Source organism: Galeopterus variegatus, unplaced genomic scaffold (assembly GCF_000696425.1).
Source record: "Galeopterus variegatus unplaced genomic scaffold, G_variegatus-3.0.2 Scaffold748, whole genome shotgun sequence".
In the NCBI taxonomy this organism is placed as follows: Eukaryota; Metazoa; Chordata; class Mammalia; order Dermoptera; family Cynocephalidae; genus Galeopterus; species Galeopterus variegatus.
In genome coordinates this window covers 254,992-269,212 of record NW_007726859.1, presented here as the reverse complement: position 1 = coordinate 269,212, position 14,221 = coordinate 254,992, and the positions used below count along the sequence as shown (strand labels likewise).

The 14,221-nt window shown below is 52.3% G+C and overlaps 1 protein-coding gene across 1 annotated transcript; it reads right to left on the bottom strand.

Moving 5' to 3' along the window:
* Positions 1-318: 318 nt before the first annotated feature.
* SOX7 (SRY (sex determining region Y)-box 7) lies at positions 319-9,513 on the bottom strand. The gene is made up of 2 exons (XM_008572039.1): positions 9,486-9,513; positions 319-3,088 (listed from the first exon to the last, which is right to left on the bottom strand). The coding sequence occupies exon 2, from the start codon at positions 3,009-3,011 to the stop codon at positions 2,166-2,168; it is 846 nt and encodes a 281-aa protein (XP_008570261.1). The 5' UTR covers positions 3,012-3,088; positions 9,486-9,513; the 3' UTR covers positions 319-2,165.
* Between the last annotated feature and the right edge of the window lie 4,708 nt (positions 9,514-14,221).

The window sequence follows — 14,221 nt, the reverse complement described above, 5'->3', positions numbered from 1 at the left end:
TCTGTCTTCAGACAGCCTGGTGGTCACCTCACCCCACTTTACAAGCGTAAGGTCATCCCAAGGAGAAATTGGTCTTCACATTGATACGGTATTTTTTTTTTCAGTGTCAGTGATAACAACACTGTCTCCAGTGTGTAAAACTGGGACTTATCTCTTTACCATAATTCATACAATAAAATAAACCACTCCTACAAGGTAACAACTTTTTAAAATAGAAAAGCCATAGCAGAAAACATTTTGACCAACATTACAAGTAGCACTGGACGTCCTATTTATGGCTTGCTTAAAAAATTTTTGCAAAACTACATCTCAAACATGAATGGTCATCATACAAAAACATTTATTTAAATATTTTCAACAAATCATTATCTACAACCATTCCAAAACATGTGTAGTTCTTACAAAAAAGAAAAGAAAGAAATGGAACAGTTTAGCTTAATGTCTGTGACACTGTTACACAGGATCATTAATACACATTCTGGACTGTGCACCCGTCAAGCACATCATCAACCATTTACTACTTATTACCAAAAGGCATATACAGTAACAGAATAAAGATTAATCATATCTCATAGGCGATTTTACAATAAGACTTCTTGGAAGGAAAAGAAGGATTTGTCAATAATGCAAAACAGAAGGGGAAAGTAATAGGAGACTACATAAAACACATTTCATACAGGCAATAATATGTGAAAACAGAAAACAAGTGGCTGTCTTAGCTCACTGTGAGCCATGTTCCTTCCAACGAGGTCTGGGGAAGAACGGGAGTGTTTGGGGGCAGGGCCAGCATGGCACAGAAGCACCTGCAGACTATCAGTGTGTGTCTGATGGGGGAAGCCTGTGTAATAAAGCTGCCAAGGGAACCAGAGGCTTGGGAGGGAAACGAACTCCCCTCGCAGCCAGGTAAGTCATGCTTGGGATTTTAAGTCAGGGGCTCTTTGAATAAGGACCAATTCAGGGGTAGAGGGAGAGCCAGGAAAAAGAGAAAAAGAAATCCCAGGAAAGAGAGAAAGGTGCTGGAGAGGCTGGGAAGGGAGCTCCTTTTGAGTCTACAGAAAGGAAGGTATGCTGGAATTTTGCTCAAGAAATCGGTACATCCAGGTGAGGGCAGTGATGCTGCTCTGTCGCAAAGTCCTTTTAGGTACCCTGGCTCTTTGGGCCACTGGGAACAGGGAGTTGGTGAGAAGCTGCCATCATTAATAAGAACATCTGATTTAGGCTGTGCAGACAGAGGTGATTAAGGGTGGCATGGGGGGGTGTCTCTCACACGCCCACCGTACATATTCAGACTGTGCATATTCTTTTGAAGTGTGTGTGTCATGAAAAAGAACTTATCTAAAAAATATATTTTTTTTAAAAGTTAGAATTCAATCTTATTTTCAGTGATGAAGTCAACCGTAGTGATTAATTTCCCAAATTTCCCAAATCAGGATGAGTGTTTTTTCTCAAACTGGAAAGCAGTCTTTTTGGAATTCTATGGTGATTTTGGGAGGGAGTGCAGAAAGCCTCATGTCCTTGGGCCGTGCACATGAAATTATCACCAGGTTGTACGTTAACGAGCTCATTAATGAGTCAAATTTCCCCTCTTCTGTTAGTTAGTCTTGAGAGAATCCTAAATCAGAAACTCTGGAACAGGAGGGAGCTTGGCTCTCAAGTCTGTTCCTCCCTTTACAGATAGGGGACGGCTGGGAGGGAGCAGGGATGTGGTGGGGTTTCACCAGCACATGTAGCAGAACTGGGCCTGGACCCCGGCAGCCTGGATCCTGGCCCAGGGCTCTTTTCACCTGGGGGACCCAAAGACCAGGTGTGGCTGTGTCAAAAACCAGGAGGGTTTGGAAAACTGCTGGGCTTTTCACCATTGGTTTCAGTGATGGGGCCGAGGAAGAGTTCAGTGAAAATCCTGCGGGGAAGCAGCACCTCTCAGCAAGCAGAAGGCCCTGTTCCCAGTGTAGCCAGTGAAAACCCATTCCAAGGAATATACTCAAAACGCAGGTGGCAGGGAGGGGAACGGGGGGATGGGGGGTGGAGGGGCACTGGGATCAGCCCAGCACACCCGGCTTCAGGACGGAGTTGCTGGGCGGCAGTTCAGACCTCCCCGCCTGGCTGGCAGCACCGCGCGGTCTCCGCTCTGCTTGATGCTCAGGAAGGCGAGGGCGCCTCTGGCTCTAAGACACACTGTAGCTGTTGTAGTACGTGGCTGTGGCATCAGCCAGCACAGAGATGAGGCTGGTCTCCGTGGGACCCCTTGGTGGCACCTGGGAAACTGGGGTATGCCCACTGAGGGCCACCGCCCCAGTGGCAGAGTCTGGATGGCCAGGAGCGTTCAAATACTGGTCAAATTCATTGCGATCCATGTCCCCCAGGAGTTCCACCTGGCTCAGCTGATCCAGGGCATCGAAGCCAGGATGCTCGGGAGGTGGGGAAGGCTGGCCCAGGTGGGCATGGAGGTTGGAATGCAGAGAGTGGTAGGTGGCAGGGGAGTAATAGGCAGGAGACGGGGGACAGCTAGCTACAGTGGACATCACAGAGACACCTGGAGACTGGCCCAGGGCTAGGGAGCCCAGGGGGTGGCTGCAGTGGAGGGGGCTGGGGGCATACTCGGGTGAGTAAGGGGGCCCTGGCAGGTGGGGGATGCGGTGGGGGTGGGCATGCTCCTCCTGGCAGGGGGAGGAGAAGAAGGTCTGCTCGGGCTCCAGCAAGTCCAGGGGAGACATCTCCGGGGGCGTGGGCAGCCCATATGGGTACGTGTCCACACTGCCCGGAGCACGGCTGCTGCCAGCAGGCCCCTCATGGTAGCAGCCCCGGAGGCCAGGTAGGGCGGTGCCCGGGGAGTACTCACCCCTGTCCTCCTTCTCCCCCAGCGCCCCCCGGCCGCTGCTGCTCTTCTCCGGCAGGGCGTTCTGGTCTCGGGACAGGGAGCTCAGGAGGAAGCCAGGGTCCACGCGCTTGCAGAGGCGCTTGGCCTGCTTCTTCCTGCGCGGCCGGTACTTATAGTTGGGGTAGTCCTGCATGTGCTGCAGGCGCAGCCGCTCCGCCTCATCCACGTACGGCCTCTTCTGCGACAGTGTCAGTGCCTTCCATGACTTTCCTGCTCACACAAGCCAGAGAAGGCTGCACTCAGCACGGGTGCAGCTGGGTGGCAAGGGCACCGGTCCCAGCCTCGGGCTCCCAGCATTGCTGCAGCCCTGGTGCTTCATCACCATGCCACCTGCCCTTCCCCCTCTCATGGCCACGGAGGTCAAGGGCACGCCTCGCACCCTCTTCCCAGCCCCAATCCTGCAGCAAAGGGGAGGCTAAGCCAGCCTCTCCTGCCTGCACCCCACCCAGTAGTCAACGTACAGTGCACCTAGACAGAGAAGCATCTCTCTCATAGAGAATGCTACAAACAGTGTGGGATTCACAGCCAAAGGCCACCTGAGCCAAGGTCGCCACAGGAAAAAAATATCAACGACAACATTGTCTGGGGCTTTTTTTACCCTTCTGGGGTCAATTCTAATCATTTGAGCATTTTCATGAAAATTCTCTAAGGCTGGCTGGTTAGCTCAGTTGGTTGGAGCAGTGTGCTGATAACACTAAGGACCAGGGTTCAATCCCTGTACTGGTCAGCTGCCAAAAATATTCAAAAATTAAAAAGAATTCCCTGCCTCCGTTGTAACTCTTACAAAGTGGTACTATAGTATTTACTTATGGGGTAAATCTCACAGCCCTGTGAGGGAACTCAGGCTCAGTCAATAGTTTCACAGATGTAAGTTATAGGATCTCACTTGCCTCTAAAGGTCAAATAGGACCTGCTGTATGAAGACCTGACCATGGCCAGAATGCTAGCATCTGCCTGCAACACATGTAGGCACATGAGCACTCACACATGCACATATCAGCCACCACTTCCAGCCATCCGCTTAGGACCCTTTGGCTGTGGCATGGCACCTGCTCAGCCAGTGACTTTCCATACAGAAGCAAATCCTCAACTTCCCTGGGTCCCTATTTTCCTCACTATAAAATATACTGTGACACCACCCAACTTAAAACTATCTCTTTAAGAAGCTTCCCACGCTCGTAACCACTGGCGCTAACATGCCAGTGCACTTGACTCCTATGCACCCTCCCAGTGTCTGCTGTTTGCAATCACCTCAGTGTCCCTCCTTCATCTCTCACACTGCACATCCTCCAGCTGCAGTGTGGTCTGCCAGTCACTTCTGGACCCCTTGGATCGCTACCTCCCAGGGTGCACTCAGGATTCTACAACTTTACCATGTTCTCCTGTGACTCTAATGTATCCTGGAGGTTGAGACCCACCAGTTGGAGGTCAAGGCCTCTGGCTCAGCCCTATGAGAAAGGAGCCATGTCTTCCACCTGGTGTGCTCTGCCCAGGGCCCAGCAGAGCCATGCACACAGCAGGCCTTGGTGCCCACAGGGGCTGGCTCCTCGGGCCAGACCCTCAAAGCAAGCTGAGGGCTTGAGGAGGGCACTTATTAAAGGCCTTTTGCCACTTGGGTAAAAGTTTGTAACTACTTTGTGGAGTCAAAAAATGAGCGTAATTAGCTGTCACTTAAAACGTTGACTTGAAAATTGTTAAGAACTCTGGGTTCAGGGCTGGTCACTGGTTTCCAGCTTGTGGCTATGCCTACACAGCTGTTGAAGAGGCCCAAGATCGAGATGTGCCCCACTCCCCGTCTGTGGTCCTCAAGTAAAACATGACTCTAGTTTCTAAATGTACCTGGATGTTGTAGTATTAATAAAATAAAGTTCATTTTTAAATGCTACCAAATGTCTAATTAATTGCTACCAAATATCTACTCATAGGTCAGAAAGGAAGGGCTGAGAAAGAAAGATCACAGGGGTGGAAGTTGACTAGCCTGCTGCCCCGATAACAGGTTTACAAAGCCCATATTTTAAAAAGAACACCGCGTTGGTTTCCCTTGCCAGTGTTAGGCTGTGTGACTAGGTGGGCAGGAATCTGTGTCTTTCCTGCACGATGAACTGTAACCTCGTGAAGCCTAGCTGGGAGTCCCCAACAGGGATCAGCTCACAGGAAGCATTTATCCTGAAGTCCTTTTGCCTGTCCTTTTTCTGGAAGCAGGCAGGCTCAGTTCCTCAGGACAAGGCTCCCCACCTCTCCTCTTCTCCCACCTGGCTTGGGCAGGTAGCAGAAACCCTGCCGTGTCCTGGTCACAAGCAGGAGTTCCTTTCCTCAGTTGCACCTGGTCAATAGGCATAGTGCCCAGGGTCCACAGAGGCAAAAAACTTTCAGGAATCCACACACACACACACAAAAAAAAGATTTCATTTCCTTTAAAATCTGAAGAAAAAATATGAACTTTGAGGTAATAAAAAAAGTTTTATTATTGTACATATTAACATATTTGCCTATATGCTGATACCATATAAAATATGAATTTTACTATTTGTTATGGGATAAGGGGCCCAGGCAGGTGTCTTCAGCACAGCCAGCTATAGGCTGGGCTGTGGGCAGGAGGCCCTCCGAAACCAGTGCTCCCCACGCTGCTTTGCACGGGTGTCTAAACTGCAGGAGAGCTCAGGACGCTCTCTTCGGGCTTTTGGCTTTAGCCAGTGAAAGAGGCACAGCCCTCACTCCAGGGTTCCGCTCGGGAAGGAGCCTGGAGTTCAGACGGAAAAGGAAGGGCCCTATTCCGGCCGGGTGGGGCTGCGGAGGGTAGGGCCAGCCCAGGGTGACCACGCACGTCCCTTCGCACGGGGCCTGGCGCCCGCTGCATGCACAGAGTTCTTTGAAAGGTTTTCACCGCTTAAAATGAATAAAAACCACGTCGAAGGGCAAAGACGTTGGGGGTAAACCAGGACAGAAAAGTGCTCAGCTCCAAAAATCAGAGAGAAAGGAAACGCGACGCGAACTCGCAACTCAGGTTTTTCGGACATGTCCTAACATCCTCACTCTGGGCTCCTCCGACCCGGCCAGTCCCTGTCCCCAGCCCTTATGTCTGCTCCCAGCACACAGGAGGCGGCCGGGCTGCAGGACAGACCCTCCCTGGCTGATCCACAGTCCTGAGCTTGGGAAGTGGACGAGCCTCGAGTTTCCTGCTGTTTAATGATCAAGTTAAAGACAGTAGGATTCGTTCCCCACGGTCTCTCTTTCAGTAATATTCGTTAATTACAGTTTTAACTGTGCACCTCCCTCTGTGATGGCCCCAATCACAAACAGCAGGAAACCATGGGTTTTCCCGCTTCGGTGTTTCCAGCAAAAGTGGGTTCCACCAGGCCGGGACATCTCCGTCCCGGTCGTGTCCGCAGCGCGTGTCCCCGTCGCCAAGCGGCCCTGGCCGCCGCTGCTCTCCTTTCCCTTGGAGGACCACGTGTCAGGGGATGGCCCCTTCTCAATTGTCTTAGTTTATATTTCTTCAGTCTTCTGGCCTTTGAGGGCCATGATATAGAATCAATCAGGTGCATCTTACAGTAAGTGAAAATTTAATCTGAACTTCTTTTGCTCAGGACCTCTTATTTCCTTCAGATCCTGGGTCTTTATCAAACACTGAGTCAGAATCCCAGAAGAAATAATCTGTTTTATTATTCAATAATGAGATATATAGGTAGACCTATTATTTGACTTTGAACTTGCTGGTCATTTCTGGTTGAGTATGATGAACAAATGAACTGCTTCATAATACGACAATGCTTCATGAGAATAAAGAAAAATCAGTCTCAATAACAGGATAGACTTTTAATGTTTTACTGGACAAATATGGTGACTCCTTTCAAATGCATATCAGGACCCCTTCCAAACAGTGAGCTTATGACCACAAGCTCTACCTTTCTCTCTCCTGCTGGGTATGGTGAAGTCTTGTCTCTACCCGCGGGATACAAGGTGCTTCCTCTCTTACTGACTACAAAGCTATTCTTAGAAGGTGTCTTGGGTTGAACTTGTGCGTGTGTGTAAAAGAAAGCCTATGATTTTGAAAGCTTAAGAAACCTGTGTCCGGCCCGCAGGTGCCGCAGGTGCTGCAGGTGCAGCGGAGCTGGGAGGCGGGCGCGGCCCGCAGTCACCGCGCCGGGCGTGGGGACCCGACTCCGGCTCCGGGCAGAAGGGCGGGACCCCACAACTCCTCCCGCGCGTGGACCTACGGAAAGCCCAACCAACACCGGCTTGTCTGGGAAAGCCGGGGCGCGGGAACCCTTGGCCTCGACCCCCAGAGCCGCAGCCAGCCGGTCGGAAGGGAAAGCATCTCCGACTTTCCAAACCACGAGGCGTCGGCCACCGCGCCCCTGCCAACCTCCAGCGCCGGGGCTGGGCGGGGCCGGAGACGCATCCCGTCCCGGGGTCTGGGCGGCACCGGCCCGAGGCGCTCCACGCGCCGCCGCCCTGGCTGTCCGGGACACTGTCCGGGTTCTCTCTCTGTCGTCTGGTCCCCTCTTATGTGCCACCCCAGGCCGTCTCCCGGGCCCGGGTGTCCGGCTTCCCCCCTCCCGCTCTCCCCTCGCAGAATCCCCTTCTGTATTTTTTTCTTTTCTCCCCACTGGCAGTCCCTCCCACGTCCCCTCTAGCTTCGGTACGACCTGGGAACTCCCTCACTCCCCCCACCGTCCCGACACCCCGGGGCGGACGGGGCTGCCGCCGGCCCTGACACCGGCGCTGGCACACAGTTGGCGCTCAGGAGCGGCCGAATAAGAGCATAAATGAGCAAATATTAGACGCACCCTACTGGACAAAACACGGTAGCTTGACTAGATCCTGGAACTCGACCCACAAGCATTGACCGAGCGCCACCCCCGTATAGGGTCCCCCGCAGAGATGACCCTGGAAGGAGACAGCGTCGTCGTGGGAGGACGGTAGGGTCTGGAACCCGTCTCAGTGTTCGGGTTACTTAATGCGTGACTCTGGGCCTCCTGGTCCGATCCTGAAATGGGGCGAGACTGACCTCACAGGTCAGCCGCGAAGACTTGGGGAGACAGTTACACTGAAAGCTCAAAGTGGCGACGAGGCGCTGGTAATACAATTCCGGACTAAACCCGTAAGTCGGAGGTCCGGATTTCAATGTCCCGACACGCAGTGACTGAGTCCACAGACACCTTGTTCTCAACGCGCAACGCGGTGCACGGCTCAGCCCGCACAAGTGCACGGGGATCGCGCCTTCTCCGCTTTTACCTTCTCATCTTAACTTCCAGAGCCCCGGACAGTTGTCATCCGAGAGCGCGCTTTCCGCACAAGACGGATCGCTGGCGGTTCCCCTCTCCTGCAGCGAGGACCCAGCGGCAGTACAGTACCCGAGGCCCGTGCGCCTACCCAGCGCGGCGCTGCCGGCAATGCAGGGGGGGGGAGGGGGCGCAGCTGGAGAGCGTCCTGCACCCGAGGCGGAGCGGCCAGCGGGGGCGGGCTGCAGAAGCCCGGGCCACTCCCGTCGTCAAGCCCCTCTCCCAGAAGTTCTTCCAGAAACAGCCCTGGGCCGGAGTGGCTCTCGCTGGGAACGAGGCCGCGCCCGGCCGGGGAGGGCAGCTCCTGAAGGTCCCTCAGGAGCACTTGAGCTGCCAAAGACCCCCGTGGGGACCGCCCCCGCCCTTCCTGACCCCACCTCTGCTCCAGGGCGGGGACGGCGTTCTGCGGGGCAGAGGTCCGGGAGGAAAGGCGCCCCTTCCCGGCAGCCAGGTCCCCCGTCACCCGAGCAGAGCGCGCAGCCAAGGGCCGCGCCCAGGCATGGCAGGTTAGAAGGGCGCGGGCCTGGGAACGCCGGGTCAGGTTGGATTTCAGAGAGCGAGGGCGAGGATGAAGCAGGCAGCGGGGACAGGGGAGTAGAAGCCACGTGCAGCGACGGTGTCTCCAGCGGTCTGACTGCTTGCACTTCTCCTGGGCTCGGGTTCGGCCGGGCTGTCCCGGAACTGAGCGCTGACAGCCTCCTGCGGGCGCGGGCGCAGCGCGAGCCGAGGACGGTCTGCGCGCCGGGAGCCGGGCTGGTGAGCTGGCTCCTTCATCCTTCCTGCACGTGCATCGGGGCATTTACCATCCCCAGGCGTTCGACACCCGCTCTCGTCAGCTCGGGGCCGGGGACTCAGCTGTCGAGGCTCAGGGGGGTGAGCCGTCAGGAGTGGACCTTGGGCCGAGGGTCGAGACTCAGGGTCCGAAGCGCTATCCTTGCGGGGGCTCTGACCCGGGCGGGATGGGACGGCGGCTCCTGCGGACGCCACTGGAGAGCAGGGTCAGAGGGGCGGGTCCCCGCGTGAGGACGCGGTCACACTGGACACCGCATGTGCACCGGGCAGCGGACCCGTGGGCACAGAGAGGAGTCTTCCTCTCCCGCGCACAGTGCCTGAACTGCGCTCTCTGCTCATCTCCGAAGTGACTTTTCCTCCTTCTTTTCTTCCATTAACCTTCCTCCCTCTTTCTTTCTCTCCCTCCCTCCTCCTCGTCCCGCCCCCCCGCCTTTTTTTTTTTTTTTTAGCTCTGGAGTTTTCTGAACATCGGTTTCCAGGACACAGGACTTGAAGTCAAAAACTCCTAAATCCAAGTTGTTACAACTTACCTGCGGTGTGATCCTTTATCTGCTCTCGGCCTCAGTTTCTTCACCTGTAAAACGGGGATAATACAGGGTTACTGACAGTGTTTGTGAAAGCTCCTCATATACTTTAATGAATTGTGAAATATTCTAAAGTCATAAGTGGGTGAAAATGTTAAAGATAAAAGGATCGAGCTTCCTAAACCTTCCTCTCCTGGAGCTTTCCTTGGACTATTCGAACCTCTGGAGAATCTCAGTGGCTCTGGGGGGAAGGGGAGAGGGGGAGGCGGAGGGAAACCGGGCGCACACCCCGCCTCCGGCTCCGCACCCGCGGCAGACCCGGAGCTCCGAGCGCCCAGGGCACCCAGGCAGCGCTCGCGACAGTTTGGGCAGGTGTTCGTTGTCGCTGCTTGTCCTTCACGCTGGGCTGGAGGCTGAATCATTACCATCACCGTGGTCGCTCTCACTGATTTGTCTGCTCCTGACTGACAGTTTTTGCAAAGCAAGCTCCCTGTCTCCGACTGTCCCACCTCACAGGACCCTCTGCGAAGCTGCTGGAGTTCAGTACGGAGTGGGGCCGCGGCTGCAGGTGGCAGAGCAGGGACCCCCGACAAGCGCCTCTTACCCTTACACCTTTGCTGCCGCTTCCCGTCGCCCAGATGGGCTCCCAGCCCCCCAGGAGAGCCCCAGGCCCGGGGAAGGGCTTCTACCTGCAGCTGTGACTGCCCTGCCCTTTGCCCTCTCCAGTCTGCTCTCCCACGTTCCACTGGACCTTTCTTCAGCCTAAGTGCGCCTGAAATTCAAGGCGTGTCCCGGACAGGGCAATGTGAAAAGCAAGCGGGCAAACCGTGTTGGCCAGGGATGAGGTGCCCGCTGGAGAGCCAGGGGGCTTGGCCATGGCCTGCCGGCCCTGCGCCCCCACCCCCCACCTTGCGGCTGGTCCAGCGACCAGAGGCTCCCATTTCCCTACAAGACGCTGCACTCAGAGTTCCTCTTTTCTAACCCACAGAAATCTCTTCAGTCATTTAGGAGAAATCAATCGAGGTTCCTCACTTAGAATAACTTTTGGGGATTAAGACAAAGAGCAGGGATTTAAGATGTACCTGTAGGCTTCACTGAGCCAGCTGAAGCAGGCAGAACCCAAGGACACTTGGACAGTTTCACAGGATCGTAAGTTCAATAGTTTTTCTACATGAAACTAGGAGGAAAGGAAAAGGGTTTTCAGGCTAGATTGCTACTGAGTGTGGGTAGTGTAAGACTCCTTATAACATCAAAACCCTTTTGTAAGAATGGCTTAACAGTAACAAAATTCTGAAGTACAGAAACCCAAGTTTTCCTGGGGCTCTCCAGATCAGCCATTCCTAATTACTGCAGAATCCCCCTGTACACACACATGACTCCCCTGTCATTTGTCACTGATTAATGATGTCTCCCCCAATGAATGCCTGGAAACTCCAGGGTGGGAAGAACAGACTTGGAGCCAGAAGCCAAAGTCGAGTCCAACCTGCCTCGACTGGCTGTGCAGATTTTAGCAAGTCACTTAACTGGTTAACTCACAGGGTCAAGAGCCTCACTGAGGCCCCATGAGATAAAAGGACGTGCCTGCGTTCTGTGCACGCAGTCCTGAACACCATGGAGATAAGCTAATGCTCGCTGTATGATTTGTGTGTGCTTCTCCCCAGCACTGGGGGCCAGGCGACCTCCAAGCCCCAAACCAACCTTTTCTGCATTAATTTTCTCCCACTCTGCTTGACAATTATCAGGTTTCCTTTAAGGGAACATGCTTATCCGATAACTGCACAGAAGTGACCTTTATTTAATTGGTGAGAAGCTAAACTTTCAGATAAATTTCAATGGAAAAACCAATGAATTGAAAAAAAGAAAACTAACAGTGGGTTCAAGGGGGTATATTTCTTTCTCTTTACCCTGTTGCCCCTTCTTTCCAAATGCCTAAGAGGAGAAAGTGAAACTGACCAGATATTACCTACAATCATACACCAAGGGAAATAAGTCTTTTCCGAGGTCATTGTACACATGCCTGATTTATGGGTAAACTGTCACTGATGACTGACGTGAGACAGGGCTGATAGAGATCTCATCACAGAGAGCTCTTGTCATCCAAGCTGAGGATGCTTCTTATTTGTTCAGTTTATGAGATTGTTTTAATGGGTGGACTTCAAACTACTAGTATTTTATGTTCTTTTTTAAATAAAATGCTTATTGAAATATAGCATACCTACAGAGAAGTGCACTGAGTTTTCATGAAGTGAACACACCTGCAGGGCAATGCTCAGATCATGAAACAGAATGTCACCAGCCCTGCTATTTTTAAGGCTCCCCCCACCACTAAGTTGTAAGATCTCTTAGAGCAGAGACTGAGCACCATTCTCTTTTAAAGTGTAGTGTATTGACAGAAAAGTCCAGGTACAGTAAAGCCAACAGACCAGGAGACGATTACCATTGAAAAGATAGTTTGTTACTCACAGTTCCCAAGAAAAGGGAGCACTCCATGCCATGGGGAGGGGGCGCACACAGGGAGGCCCTGGGTTTTGGTCAGGAAGCAAAGGGAGAAGGGGACTGCGCCAAGACCCTTCATTGTCGTTTCCATGGGAAGGAGCAGGCTTAGGATTGGCTGGTGTAACTTTAGTGGGTTTGGGGTATATGGACCGTCCCTAGTGGCCTGGTACCCAGCCCTGGGTTGAGTAGAGCAGGTGCATAGTGATTGAGTGTGACAGCCTGACAAAGGAGGTGGGCAGGGGTGGGCTCTGGATGGACTGGTTTGTATTAGAAAAGGGCACTCACAGGCGAGTTGCTTACTGTCTCTTAAGAATTGGCTCACCCTGGGAGGGGCAGTCCCTTCAGGGTCAGCAAGGCCCCAGATGTCAAAGCATCAGGATCCAGACAATTGAAGACATGGTTAATATACACTCGTCTTTGACACTCCAGGACCTAAAATAATGCTTTGCACGTAGCAGGCCCTCGATGAAGGGGAAAGATAGAAGGAAAGAAGGGAGGGAGGAGGAAAGAAGGAAGCAGCATGCAGTGGCTGGCTGGTCGAGGAACAAGAGGGGTGCCTTCGACAGCCTCACCTCCCACAAGCACTGACGTGAGCTGCCCAGAGCAAATAAAGGAGTCGAGCAAACATAGCTTCTTATTTCTGCCCCACTTGGCTCATGTCTCTGTTCTGTAGCTCCTAGACTTACGTTTGAAAAGTGGACTTGTCTCAGCAGTCTTGGTCGTCCTTTTATGCAGACTTCACTGAAAAACATGCCCCTCATTCAACACGTTCACTTAGACTGCATACCTAAATTGGCCCTTGAATCTTTGCTCCACAATTCCGCTAGTATCTGACAGTAACTTGGGAAGGAATGTGCTCCTGTCATTTTTTGCTATGTGCAATAAACCACCCCAAACTTAGTGGTGCAAACAGCTATGATGATGCTAATTGACTCGTGGGCTGGGAGGTTGGGAAGTGCGCAGGGAGGATGGCTTGTGTCTGAGGTTTCAGCTGGAGACATGGATGACTGGAAGACACTTGAATGGCCAGGAGCTAGAATGATCTGGAGGCTTTCACCTGTCTTGCACCAGGGCTGCAAAGGTTGGGCTAAGCTGGGATTATTGACTGGAGTGTCTATGCTTGGCATCTCCATATGGTTTCAGCTTCCTTTTATCATGGTAAATGGACTCAGAGTAAATGGACTTCTCACATGTCAGCTCAGGGCTCCAAGAACGAGTGTTCCCACAAGCAAGGTAAAATCTGCATGGCCTTGCTGTCTTAGGCTCAGAAGTCACATAACGTCACCTCTGACCTATACTCTACTGGTCAAAGCACTCACAAGTCTGGCTAGATTTAAGGGGAGGGAACACAGACTACCAGCTCCCAAAATGGGGAGTGTCAAATAATTGTGGCCATGTTTGAAACCTACCATGAGGTGTGCGTTGTGTGAGACGGTGGAAGTGAGAATGCCACAGGCTTACAACTGACAAAGCTACTAAATAACTCATGACACTCCTACCCCAAGGCCAATGTCGAGGCACAGAAGTGTGTCACTCTCCTCCTCTCACCTTCCTTTCAGAAATATTGAAACCTTACACAGTGCCATTTCTTTAAAAGCGTTTTCAAAGTTCCTCCAAAGAAACTAATGGAAATAGGGTAATAATAATTTCACTTTTAAGATGGAGAATGCTGAGGCACAAGATGTGCTTAGAGCCATAAAGTAATTTAAAGGATGGGGCTGGGGCTGGACATTAAAATTGTATTTGGGGAAAAAAGCTTACTGAGTATGGGTCCACATCTGGAACTGGAATCTGTAGGGCTTTATTAGAGGGGGTAATTGAGAGCATTTTGAAAAGAATTTTAAGTGAAGGCAGGGAAATGGTTCCTAAGCCCTTCGTCAAATGGCTTTTCAACAGAAGTCATCCCTGCATTGCTGACAGTGGATCTAGTCAACACAGTGTGTGGAGCTGTGCTATTCAGTCTTGTTTGCCTGTGTAAATACAATTTTTATGGTGCTTTTAAGCATCCCATCCCATTTCATTTTCAAACACCTCATAAGCCAGGAAGATACACTTTTATTGCCCTAATTTTGCAGATGAAGAACGGAGGCTCGTAGGAACTAAGTGACAGCCAGTGAGCAGCAGAACCGTAAACATGTCTCAGTCCAAGGCTCTCTCCAGGATTTCACTCACTGACTAATTCTCCACAAAATTTAGGCCTTTAATGAAATCAGGTTGGAACCAAACGAACAATATCACGTGTAAGA

Coding starts and splice junctions, on each gene's coding strand:
- SOX7 (XM_008572039.1), bottom strand. CDS start 3,011: ATGCAGGACTACCCCAACTATAAGTACCGGCCGCGCAGGAAGAAGCAG.